We start from the raw sequence: 14,053 nt of genomic DNA on the forward strand, positions 1-14,053 counted from the left end.
ATTCACAATTGTTTTTGAGTTTGAAGGTAAAATTGGCCCTGAAACATTGGTTGCCTTTCCTTTTGCCCCAATATGCATTAAGAGCTGCGAGATAGTGGGGCGACTGTATAATCAGTGACATCAGAGCGATATTCTCCAGAAATGTTTACCATCCCAAGAAAAAAAAAACAACAACATGATTTAAGGGGCAGACAAGGATTGCAAAATGCCTTTAAAAAATGGACGTGCTAAAATCGCTGCCTTGATCGTAAAAGACCTGAGATCTTCCAGCCCCTGAGATGCCTGAGATGCCAGGAATATTAATCAATGCAACGAATCTTTCAAATCAACTTTCCATCCCTGACTCCATCCATTAGGTGGAATTTGGATCGGACAATGGAGAAAAGGATCCGCAGGTCATAGATCTTACAGTGAAGAGCCCAATGCTGAATGGGATGAATCTCAAGTGGAACATCATCCCGGAGAATGGAATATGCAGGTTGAAGGAGGCGTGGAGATGGGAGAAAAAGGAAGTGGGAAGGGTAACAATGATTAATTAATGCAACAATGGGTTAAAATGATAACTCACAAAATAAGACTCACCAGGGTCTCCGGCGAAGATCATACAGATCAACTCCTGAGCTGACCCATTCTTGACCTGCACAGCGAGAAAAGCGCAGTGGTTATTTTGTCGTCTATCTGTCACAAAGAGATCCGTTGCGTGTGGTGCCGCACTCTGTTACCAGGTAACATGAAAGGATTTTTAAGTACAGAGAGGCCGCGAGGTTACAATTGTGTTTAAAATGCTTTGAAGATCTATCTTTTTGACCGAGGCTGAAATCCAGGCACTGGAGTGGTGTCAGTCTGTCGACATTTTATGCAGAGGTGAAAATGTAGTGTAATTGTGTAAAAAAAAAAAAAACCTTAAAAAAAGAAATGCACCAAGAAAAAAAGGGCTTCAAATGTCATAAGTCAGGTCCAATTATCATAGAAATTTGAACCGAGGAACTTCATGTTCCCAAGCTTCCCCTCCAACTCCAAGGGGTAGAGTGTGAGTGTCACAATTGTGATAAATGTGCAGACATGATTACACATTTTCCCGTCTCCATAGCAACCAACTGCTGGAAATCTTGACCGTTGCTCCGAGCAGCAGCAAAGGCCCTAATGCCCATGCCAATGCCATGTGCACATGGCACCCACCTCCTCTCACAACCACCTCGATTGCCATCCTCCCCCTGTCTCCGGCAGCGTGATCAAACGGTGTAATTATCTTCACAGAGCAAAGACAAAGACAGGAGCTGCTAGTAAGTGCTATCATAGCAATTTTAGGCCATTATCACGAACACGAGGCACACGTATTTGATGCAGGGAGCTGACAAGGAGATCCAGGCAGTTTTAAATAATTTTCTTTGTCATTGGCTCTCCATTCGCACCCATGCATCAAAATCCCTTGAAATCCAGCAATCCATCAAGCTACAACGGGCAAGGTTGTTGCGGTGTGGTGCAGATATCCGCAATCTGATTTTAACTCGGCGGAACTCCTTTCCTGACACGGTTCGAAGGATTTCCGAATTAAATTGCAATTAAATAAGGACGTACAAAATCAGAACACATCATAGAGTAACACGGTGATGCAAACAGACGAAATGAACAAGATGGCGATACAAACAGACTAAAACATGCATCAGCGAGCTGTGGAAATTGGTGAACACCAATTGATTTCTTCCCCACCGATGACGCCCAAATGAAATAATTGTATGGGTTAACAGGATGCTAACACTGGTTACAATGACTCGATTGCAATTTATCTGATTGCAGAAGTACCACCATGGCAGAAACAGGGGTGGTCAGCTCAGGTCGAGTAAATGCATTGATTCGGTGAGAACATGTCACATCTGAGCTTTATTCAAAACTCAACATCAGCGATTTTTCTTTTGCAAAGCAAGTTATCAAATTTGTCACTAAATGAGGTAAAAAGAACCAACAAGAGTCTCTATCAAACAGTGCAAACTGTATCAAACTACAGTGTGAGTCATAAGTCCCAGGACACAGATTTATCTGCTTATACAAGATTTGTTTATACCATCTACCAGGGTGAGCCATAAGCCCCAGGATTAATAACATATTGGAGTAATAACAGTAATACATGTTAACAGGAGTAACTAGAACGTCACTCGGTGGAGAGTATACCTCCACCTGGTGAACAGTTTGTTTTGTATCCACTGATAGGCCGGATCTGGATTCGGACATGAACCAAAATCTAATCGGCTTGTTCTTGTCACCGAACCAACTCGTCCACCAAGTTTAGTCATAACTCGTCCATAACTTTTTTAAATGTCATGTTATATATCGCTTTTCACCCGATCTCTCAATGGTGAATAATTACTTAAAAATAAAATAATTATCATATCCGAATCCATATTCAGATCTTCACCAAAGTCGAATCGATTCGTTCTTGTCACACATACAACTTGTCCACCAAGTTGCGTCCAAATCCGTCCACAACTTTTTGAGTTATCCTGCTATTAGTGGGGGGGCCAATGTAGCAGATTGAAATGCCCGGTGAAATTGCTTGTTAATTTTTGGACACTGGTTGGGCTGTCTTTAGGGATGATATAAGTTCTAGAAAAAATATGTCTCCAATTGTTTCAAGTTCTTTATGGCGGCCATTTTGGATTTTCAAAATGGCGGATGTCGAAAACGTAAAATTCCATTATCTTGGCTTCTAAATGACCTAGAGTTTCGATTCTGGTGTCCAGTTGTACATTTTTGGGGATAGAGAATTGAATGAAACCTTCTTTAATAACCTACAAGGGATAAAAATAGGTTTTTATGGCACAGCCGAACCAGTGTCCAAAATCTAACTTAATGCACATCTATCTTAATTGTTATTTGTTATTTGTATGTTCCAGATTCGTGACCCTGAGCTATGATGGAGCCAAAAAGCAAGAAAACCAAGAAAGAAACTGATTTCACACTTTGCATTCAGTGCCAGGATCCCCAAGGTGCACTAGTGACTGAGCCAGCACTGGGCTCATATGCAAAGTTTCTCCAGTTCATCCAGGAGAGGGCACGATATGGTGATGCCGACTTCAAACAGATCAGCGAACGATTAAGCTGTTTCACTGCCACTGACTTGAGGAACAATAACGCAAAGTGGCACCGGGCATGTTATGGATCTACATGCAACACTGCTCACCTGGAGCGTGCTAGAGTTCGCCACCAGAAAGCCTGCGAACATGGCGACACCCAGCATCTTCATAAGAGGTGTGGACGTCCTTCTTCTGCACCTGCCGCTGCAAGTACCTCAGGTTCTACGCAAGACGAGACTCTTCGCTTCACACGTTCATCATCAACTCCATTCAACAGAGACCTTTGTTTCTTCTGTCAAGAGGTCACTAAGGAAAGTGTACATGTTGTATGCACGTTCAACGCAGGTAAACAGCTGAAGAAAGCTGTTGAAGAAGGCAGCAACCACAAGTGGAAAGTTCAGCTGAGTGCTGCCATCAGTGCACATGATGCTCATGCGATCGACGTCAAGTATCATCTCCCATGCTGGGTGCAGAATGTCCAACGTGCTCCCAAGAGTGGGACATCAAGTGATGACAAAGAACACATACTGCAAGAAACTAATGTTATCAAAATAGCCGCAGACATTGAGTTTGTCAGCCTTGTTCGCTCTCTACTCCAAGCTGGTGAAATTCTCAACATGTCTGACCTGAAGTCGGTTTACTCCAGGATTCTTGACAATAATGGTGTGCACAATGTCCCATCACCTACTACCCAAGGCATGAAGGAGAAAATCAACTCTCACATTGATGACGTTCACTTCATGAAACCAAAACGTCGAAACGAGTCAGACTGTGTATTCTCCACTGCCGTGCGTGATGCAGCTGTCGAAGATGCAATGACGAAGACAAATGAAAAAAACATCGAACAACTGTTTGAGAGTGCCTCTGTTCTCCGCAGTGCCATTGCTTGTCAGAACAAGCACCCATGGCAATTTGAAGGAGAAATGAACACTGATGATGCTGAAAAGCATGTACCCAAAGTACTCTATGCTTTCCTCCGCTGGCTACTGGAAGGACCAGCCACGAGCATTGAGCCAGAGACTATGCGCTCAGCCACTATTCATCGAGATGTTATAACCATCAGTCAGAACATCATGTACGGCTACAAGTCAAAACGCCAAGTCACGTACAAGCCCAAAGAGCCAGATGCACCATTCCGCCATCGCTTAGAATGGCCACAGCAGCTTGCCGTTGCCATTGTAGTCCATCAGTCCACCAGAAACAAGAAGCTTCTGGATTTCCTGCATGGGTTCGGTCTGTCTGTTGATTATAGTCGGATCTTGCGGTTGGAGACACAGCTGGCCAACTCAGTCATAGAGTCTACGACAGAACAGGGTGTATACTTTCCAAGAACCATGCGCATAGGGACGTTTGTCTTCTTTGCAGTGGACAACAGTGACTTCAATGAAGACACACCTGATGGGAAGCGGACACTCCATGCTACAGCCTGGGCACTCTACCAACGACGGGAACATGCACCCTCCACAGATGAACATAGAACACTGACACTACATGACCGAAAGGCCAGACACCGCTCACTCAAGGTTCTGACTGCTCCAGACTTTGTTCCTTGCCAAGCACCAAACAAACAATCTGCCACAGGTACCACGTATAGCTTCAAGACACGGTCAAACCCAGATGTCACCAAGCCGTACTCTGCGACGGACACAGTGTGGCTACTTTCACGCACAATCATGCGAACAGCTGAAGCTGAGGACGTACAAGACGACATCATCCCACCAGATGACCAGCTGCAAGCTGCAGAACCCCAGCATGCTGACCCTGTTGGGTCACTCGTCCACGATCCAAAACAACCACCTGGCAGTAGGATCAAGCATCACGATATCCCAACTTGGACAGCCTACAACTCACTGCTCTCCTCTTCGAAGCCTCTGACAGAGGTCAACGCCCTGCCATTGGTAGCAGCACCAGCCCATGAATGGCAAACACTGATAACAGTCTTGAAACAGACACAGCAAATCAACTGCATGGTCATGGGTCCCGATAGGAAGACAGTGATCACCTTAGACATGGCCCTGTATGAGCGAGCCAAACAGCTGGAGATGACCAGAGATGACTGCAAAGGCAAGTGGGTACTGCGACTAGGGGAGATGCACACTGTGATGGCTGCACTGAGGGCTGCTGGGAATGCCATAGAGGACAGTGGTCTTGACGAGGCTTGGTCTGAGGCTGATATCTATGGCCCAACAACGACCAGACAAATACTGGAAGCCAAGCACATGAAGAGGGCTTTGGAGGCCCACATCACCACTGTCCAAGCCCTCTTCGACCTCTATGTGGACGAATTCTTCCAAGAGCATCCCCATCTGAGGGGCCCATGTACCCAGTCAGCACAACAGGTTGCCCAGAGCTGTCATCTACACAACCGAGAGGAGATGACAAGCGCGCAGAACAACATGCTAGCTGTCCTCGAGTCAAACGAAGTCCTGGAGGCCATGGCAATGTTTGATGAGAGGAAAGAAGCCAAGAGTCCACTGTTCAAGTTTGTGCGACGCTACATGCGGATGATAATGCTGATATACACATTCATCCGTGCCACCCGTGATGGACAATTTGAGCTTCACCTGTCTTCACTGGATGAGATGTGCATATACTTCTTTGCACATGACAAACAGAAATATGCCAGGCTGACTCCCCGGTACCTTGCAGAGATGAAGGCCCTGAAGATTACAGATCCAGGGATCTACCAAGAGTTCATGGATGGGAACTTCAGTGTCCATAAGAATGAAATCCCCTTCTGTGCTGTAGGTGTGGACCATGCACTGGAGCACATCAACAGGATCATGAAGGTGACAGGGGGTATTGTGGGCATTACCCAGAATGCCAGTGCCCGCGAAAGGTTCTTTCTGACAGCACCAGAGCTGAGTAGGCTTGCTGAAGAAGCCCGTCATATGGCTGGCTCACAATCAGCTACACGCAAGGAGCACCACGACCTATCAACCACAGTCTGGGCTCGGCAGGAAGACAGCATTCGTCGACTGAAGAATGTGATCAGAGAGTCCATGAATCCCATGACGCATGAGGGTGAAGACCTGACGACTATCATCACCAAGGTGGTGATGCCAGCTGAAGTACAGAAGGATGTCTGCAACCAAGATGAGATTGGTCAGAAAGCGTATAACACGTTTGTTGCAGAGCGCATCAACACAAATGAAATCAACCTTTGGGCCAGAATGGGAAAGGTCAAACTGAAGATGTGGAAGAGTGCCAGGAAAGCTGTGAAGCACAAACTGGCAGACAAGGTTGTAGAGCTGAAAGACGACAGGTCACTGTTTGCGCGCATGCTGATCGTGGCCCGCTCACGACCAGAGATCAACTTGAAGGATGCCATAGGTCAATATGAATTCACCGCGCTTCCACGAACCCTCTTTGCAATGGCTGGGACACTACTACCATGCACAGACAAAAGCAAGCTCATGGGCATCCTAGAAGATCTACCCAAGAAGTCAACTGGCACTGGTCAGCAGCCAGACGACGACAATCCTGAACATACTCCACCCCCTCCCAAGAAGGTGACTGTCATAGACGGCATGGCATTAGTGCAAGCAATGGGTAAGCCACAATGGGTCAAAACATGTGCCCAGTGGGCTGGCCATTTCAATGCAACACTGGACTGCAAGACCAACGGGTATGATGAAGTCCACCTCGTGTTTGACCGATATGATCTGCCAAATTCACTGAAAGAGGCCACACGGGAGAGGCGCCAAGGTGGCAAGCCGCCCACTGCTTACCACGTTCAAGACAGCACCCCGATTGGGAAACTGACAGCAAAACAGTTCCTGTCGCACACCAACACCAAAGATGAGCTAACTGTCTATCTGGCAAAGAAAGCTCTGTGTCACTTTGAGGGGACTACCAAGGTCTTCATCGTCACTTCAAGGCAGGATGTCTTCTCCAACTGCATGGATGTACAGCATCTCCGTAGCTCCCAGGAGGAGGCTGATACGAGGATCTTTCTTCACAGTCTAGATGCCGTCCGAAGAGGTGCAACACAGCTGTACATTCAGTCACCTGATACTGATGTATTCATCCTAGCACTCCACCGGTACCATGAACTATGCAAAGACACATACTTCATCACGGGTGTGGGGAACAAGAAGAGGCAAATCTCACTGGAACCAATAGTACATGAACTTGGTGTCAGGAAGGCTGCAGCCCTACCAGGATTCCATGCATTCACGGGAGCAGACCAGACTGGTCGGTTTGCCGGCAAGGGAAAGCTCACATGTTGGCAAGCCCTCAATAGGTGCTCTGTTGAGGTGGTATCTGCGTTTCATGACCTTGGGGCCTCTGAGGAGCTGAGAGCTGACACAGAAAGTGACATTGAGGCATTTGTATGCCAGCTGTATGAGCCTCGTACTACAGTTGTGGATGTGGGCAAGCTGAGGTGGAGACTGTTTACCAAGAAACAGCTAGAGGCACAGAAGCTGCCACCAACACGGGGAGCTTTACATGAAGCCATTGCTCGTGCACATTTCCAGGCCATGGTGTGGCATCAGGCTGATGTACCGGACCCCCAGCTTCCACAACCAACAGAACATGGATGGAGAGCAGAAGGAGATCAGCTGGTGCCCATCACAACCAAGGACCCTCCAGCCCCAGCTGCCATCACACATCTAATCAAATGTAACTGCAAGAAGACCCAATGCATGTCTCACTGCTCATGCAGGTCTCAGCATCTCAACTGTTCTGAGATGTGTATGTGTGGGGCAGATGAAGAGGTGTGTGGTAACACGGGTCAGGAGCGCCCCATGGGAATCGATAACACTGATGATGAGGAGGATGGAGATCCTTCAATGTAACAATGAACACTGCCAACTAAAAATATTGCACAAAGACATTATAAGTGTACATTTGAACACTAAAGTCCAGCCTTTATGTGATTTAGAAGTGAAAATGATGGAAAAAAATATATATATGTGTTGGCATAAGTGCGTGAAAATCCAAGATGGCTGCCATAAGAACCCTTTTGATCATATGTAGGTGTATAAATGTGTGTTTATTGGATTAAGTATCCGCAAATATGTACATTTGGACACCAAAATTAACACTCTAGGTCATTTAGAAGCCAAGATAATGACAATTTCGGTTTTCAACAAACGCCATTTTGATAATCCAAAATGGCCGCTATAAAGAACTTGAAAAAAATGGAGACATATTTTTTCTACAACTTCTATCATCCCTAAAGACAACCCAACCAGTGTCCACAAATTAACATTTGAATTCAACGGGAAAACATTGGCCCCCCCACTATATGTATCGTTTTTGGCCCTATCTCACAATGGTGAAGAATCACTTACAAAATTCTAGTAGCCGGATCCGAATCCGGATGTTCACCAAAATTAAATAATTTCGTCCTTGTCACATACACTACCTCTCTGCCAAATTTTGTCCGAATCCGTCCACAATTTTTTAGGATATCTTGTTCACAGACAAACAAACAGACAGACATACAGACAGGGGTGCAAATATAACCTTCATCCTCCTTCTGTGGCAGAGGTAACTAGATCGGCACTCGGTACAATGCAAACCTCCACCAGGCTGAACAGTTTATGATTTTGTATCCCACTTATATGGATTCGGACTTGAACCAAAATCCAATCGGCTTATTCTTGTTGCCTCCCAAACTCATTCACCAAGTTTTGGCATAATCTGTCCATAATTTTTTGAAATATGCTGCTACATATCGTTTTTGGCCCGATCACTCATGGCGAAGAATCACTTAAAAATTCTCCGATCCAGATGCGGATCCAGATTTTCACCAAATCGAATCAATTCTTCCTTGTCACACACCGAACTTGCCCACCAAGTTTTGTCCGAATTGATCCAGACTTTTTGAGATAACCTGTTCACAGACAAACAAATAGACAGACAGACAGACAGATAGATGGGTGAAAACATAACCTCCGTCCACCTCCGGTGATGGAGGTTATTATGGATCGATTGGAATGCTTTGGTAAGGGATGTAAGTTATCAGCATTTATTACATTAAAACAATATAAACTTATTGAAGGCCTGAATGGAAAGTAAAACTCCGCATTTATTACATTAAAACAATATAAACTTATTGAAGGCCTGAATGGAAAGTAAAACTCCAAGTTTCAAAAATAGAGAATTCCTATACGCGATATAATTCCAATACGCGATATAATTCCTATACGCGATATAATTCCTATACGCGATATAATTCCTATACGCGATATAATTCCTATACGCGATATAATTCCTAAACGCGATATAATTCCTATACGCGATATAATTCCTATACGTGATATAATTCCTATACGCGATATAATTCCTATACGCAATATAATTCCTATACGCGATATAATTCCTATACGCGATATAATTCCTATACGCGATATAATTCCTATACGCGATATAATTCCTATACGCGATATAATTCCTATACGCGATATAATTCCTATACGCGATATAATTCCTATACGCGATATAATTCCTATAACCACCTTTAGAGGCCATTTTTCCCCGCAAAGCGGGGGTTGGCCTTTTTCGGGAACCGTGGTTGTTGTTGTTTTTTGGTCCCCTTTTTGAAGCAATGTTTTACGGCCGGATGCCCTTCCTGACGCCAACCCTTTTTGCCGCCTTTAACGACAACCAGGGAATTACCAGTGAACTGGTCCTCAATTAGCCGACCTCGGAAGGATGACAGGCTGAGTCAACCCCCCTGGCGTTAATTCAGCGATCGACCGGGATTCGAACCCAGGATCGTAGGATCCTAAGCCGGCACCCTAGCCGCTAGCCCAACACCAGGGTAGCGATATAATTCCTATACGCGATATAATTCCTATACGCGATATAATTCCAATACGCGATATAATTCCTATATGCGATTTAATTCCTATACGCGATATAATTCCTATACGCGATATAATTCCTATACGCGATATAATTCCTATACGCGACATCGGCCATTATAAAGCTCACAGTGTTGGTGTGAGAAATCTCTGAGGATATCCCGGAGACTCAATAGCTCAGTGGGCTGTCACCGCGTAAGTGATGAGTTCCTGGGTTCAAGTTCCGGGTTGAGTCAGAATTTTTTCACACTTGGTTTCAGAATCAGAATCACAGTCAGAATCTTGGTTTCATCAGACAACAGAATCTTGTTTCTCACAGTCTGAGAGTCCTTTAGGTGCTTTTTTGTAAACTCCAAGCGGGCTTTCATGTGTCTTTCACTGAGGAGAGGCTTCCGTCTGGCCGCTTTGCCATGTAGCCCAGATCGGTGGAGTGTTGCAGTGATGTTTGTCCTTCTGGAAGTTTCTCCCATCTCAACACAGGATCTCTGGAGCTCAGCCAGTGACCATCGGGCTCTTGGTCACCTCTCTTACCAAGGCTCTTCTCCCCCGATTGCTCATTTTGGCCGGGCGGCCAGCTCTAGGAAGAGTCCTGGTTGTTCCAAACTTCTTCCATTTAAGAATTATGGAGGCAACCGTGCTCTTGGGAACCTTCAATGCAGCAGAGATTTCTTTTGTCGGCTTCCCCAGATCTGTGCCTCGACACAATCCTGTCTCTGAGCTCTGCAGGCAGTTCCTTCCACCTCATGGCTTGGTTTTTGCTCTGATATGCATTGTCAGCTATGAGACCTTATATAGACTGGTGTGTGCCTTTCCAAATCATGTCCAATCAATTGAATTTACCACAGGTGGACTCCAATCAAGGTGTAGAAACATCTCAAAGATGATCAAGAGGAATGGGAGGCACCTGAGCTAAATTTCAAGTGTCATAGCAAAGGGTCTGAATACTTATGTCAATGTGATATTTCAGTTTTTTCTTTTTAATAAATTTGCAAAACTTTCTAAAACCCTGTTTTCTCTTTGTCATTATGGGGTATTGAGTGTAGATTGATGAGGGAAAAAATGAATTTAAACGATTTCAGCATAAGGCTGCAACATAACAAAATGTGAAAAAAGTGAAGGGGTCTGAATACTTTCTGAATGCACTGTATATATATATATGTATATAATAATATATATATATATATATACATATATATATATATATATATATATATATATATATATATATATATATATATAATATATATATATATATATATATATATATATATATATATATATATATATATATATATATATATATATATATATATATATTACGGTGGAGCTTAAAAAATTAAAAAACACTAAATTTTTATTTCTGAAAGTCTTACCCCCTTAATCTGTTCCATATAATATAGAAACACTGTATAAAACAATTGAGCACTAAATTAGTATGTTTAGGGGTAGCTCAAGGGCCGCAAACATTATGAAAATTATAAAAATTCAACGAATTACGAGTATATCAGACTATATCTTAATTTATTTTTAACAACACACTTGAACACAGTATTTATTTTTGAACACGTTAATAGTGAATTCTTTGTTCAGTTTCTGACAGAGTTCATAGTATCAGTCTGACGATGTCCAGCAAACCCCAAATTTATTATTTTCATGGCATCCCGGACAGTGTATGTTTTCTGCTACATTCTGCGATGGTCCTCGACAACTTGCAGCAGGAATTGCAGCTGAGTTTCATCGCGGGTTATCAACCCACTGTACTCCTGAATGAGTGCCACTCCACGTTCAGCGTAGTCATTGACAACCTTTAGAGAGTTGACTGTTTCTGCAGCCTGCTTGTAGTCGTCTCTGTCATCCCACAAGTCCGGATCAACCGCGAGAAATCCATCTGGAAGTTCCATCATTCGCAGAAGTTTCATTGACCTTGCTGTGACGAAATCTTCCAAGTTCTTGTCCTTGAATGAATCAAGAGCAACAGTGATTCGCTTGGAATGATCCTGATCTTGGTCTTCTTCATTCTTCATGGCACTCACCATCAGTCTCTTGGTTGCCGAACTGACCCGACTGTCGAAGAAAGCCAAGCTAACAAGTTCCTGTGACAAGTACCACACGTGATTGGAAAACTTGCGTGATGTTGACTTTGAGATGGCTGGATGGATTGATGAGTATTCAAGCAGTGACTTCAGCAGCAGCAGGTCACTGTAAGGAGCACCTGATGCTTGAGGTGCAGAGATCCAGGCTGTCAGGTAGACACGTACTGTGAATACACACACATCACGTAATCCTCTCTTTTCTGCAGGAGTCAGTTTGAATTGAGCCTTGAACATCCAGATCTTGAGACAGTATATTACTTTGGACATCCAGCGGGCGTGGTGCATTGCTCCGGGTGACATGAATCGCACTCCTCTGGCAGGAGCAGCACCGAGAAAGACAATCACAAGTTCCAAGAATTCTTTATAATCATCTCTCGGCTGACTCTGTTCAAGATGCTTGTTGGCATAATCGATAGTGCCTTGCTTTATGTCTTCTACTAGACTTGCCACGTCATCAGCTGCAATCCCTGGTTCATACTTGGCCATGTCTATGAATCCCCATTATTCCTGGAAGCGTTTGAAGAGTGGAACCTCGGGAGAAGATTTGGCTCCCAATCCCATACACACTTGGAACACTGCACCAATTATCAATTCCATAATGTGATGCCTGCAAGCTAGTGACAAGAGCTCCTTCTCAAGCTTCTGCTCGAGGAGGACACAGGCACCAGCGATCCGACCAGTGTTTGAGCTGGTCGTGTCAAAACACATAGCTCGGATGCTGTCGGCTACGCCCCAGTCTTCAATGGCTCCAAAGACAGCAGCAGCCTGAGCCTCGCCTGTTCCAGATGGAAGCTTGGCAACTGTGAGTAGCTGAGAAACTCCTTTCCCTGAAACCAATACTGGCAGGCGATCAACCTTCTCTTTTCCAATTAGATCAAGGATCAGTTTGCCGTCCCAGTGAACAACAAGGGGAACGTTACCCTGAAACTCCGCCTTTATATTTGCAGATCTCTGGACTCGGTGTTGTACTCTTTGTCGGCGAATTGAGTCTCTGTTTAGAGCAAGTTCATCAATGTTCTGTCCCAAGCTTTTGGCAGTTTCTGCTATAACAAAAACGGCTTTGCGGTCTGACACTTTTGTGCGATCTAGAGCGGCTGCGAGTTCTTCAGTAATGACAGTTTTTCGCCCCCTCTTTATTTTTCGTGTCTGAAATGTGATGCCTCCAGCAGCTCCCTCACTTGCATTGTCCCCAGTTTCCATCTTTTCACTATCTTCTGCTGAGCTGTTTTCAGATTCAGAACCAGATGAAATCAGTTCAGCTGTAGAAGCTGCTAACTGTTTCATTTGCTCCATTCGCAGTCGCCTGGCAAGCATTTCCTCCTCTCTTTTGGACGCCGTTTTCTCCTTCGCAGCAAGCTTTACATCTACTCCAGCCAGCGACCCTCTTCTTCCCTTTTCTCGCTGGGCTAACAAGAAATCCTTGTCTTCTTGTAATACTGATGTATTGGTCAGAGCATCAGCGTGAGCGACATCAAAAAGGTCTTCAAGCCTGGAAACAAAAGCCGACTCTCTCGCGAGTTGAGTTGGTGACGTTCGCGCTTTGTTCTTTTTCAGAAGACGCCATTCTTCAAATGTCTGCTCAAGCTTGGTTTGGCAGTTTTGATGAGCTCTCATCGGGATTCTAGCTTTCTTCCAAAAGTTAGCTATTTCCGTGATGGTAACATCCGACGATTGTCTTACGGTCTCCTTCAGATCGAGATGGTGATGTAGGAAGAATCCAAGAGCCATACGCAATGATGGAAACTTGCTGCCACTTAATTCAGTCACAGAGTCGCCAAGGAGATACAACTTGGTTTGAGATCTTGTTGCTTTTTCCACAGATGACATTTTCAATCAGATATGAATCTGAAAGAAATATAACATAGCATTAAGAAATTAAGAATCAAGAAAATTCAAACAGTTCTATTAATAACTGAGCAGTGAGCACAATGCCTCAAGCAATTACACAAACATACTGCTGCAACAGTGTTGCAGCTGTTGCTTAGTCAGCATAGTCAGTCCATTGAGTCCAAACAGTAAACAAGTCTGAACATGTCTGGAATATAAATTCATGGAAAATTTGCATTATCAA

At 44.3% G+C, this 14,053-nt stretch overlaps 1 protein-coding gene across 1 annotated transcript in view; it reads right to left on the reverse strand.

Moving 5' to 3' along the window:
- Positions 1-14,053, reverse strand: part of LOC137436297 (voltage-dependent calcium channel subunit alpha-2/delta-2-like) — a 208,918-nt gene that overhangs the window by 185,658 nt on the left and 9,207 nt on the right. Inside the window, exon 2 of the mRNA XM_078786300.1 lies at positions 583-637. Coding sequence (XP_078642426.1) covers positions 583-637 — 55 coding nt within the window. The remainder of the gene's footprint in view (positions 1-582; positions 638-14,053) is intronic.

This window comes from Myxine glutinosa, chromosome 11 (assembly GCF_964187855.1).
Source record: "Myxine glutinosa chromosome 11, kmMyxGlut1.1, whole genome shotgun sequence".
Classification (NCBI taxonomy): Eukaryota; Metazoa; Chordata; class Myxini; order Myxiniformes; family Myxinidae; genus Myxine; species Myxine glutinosa.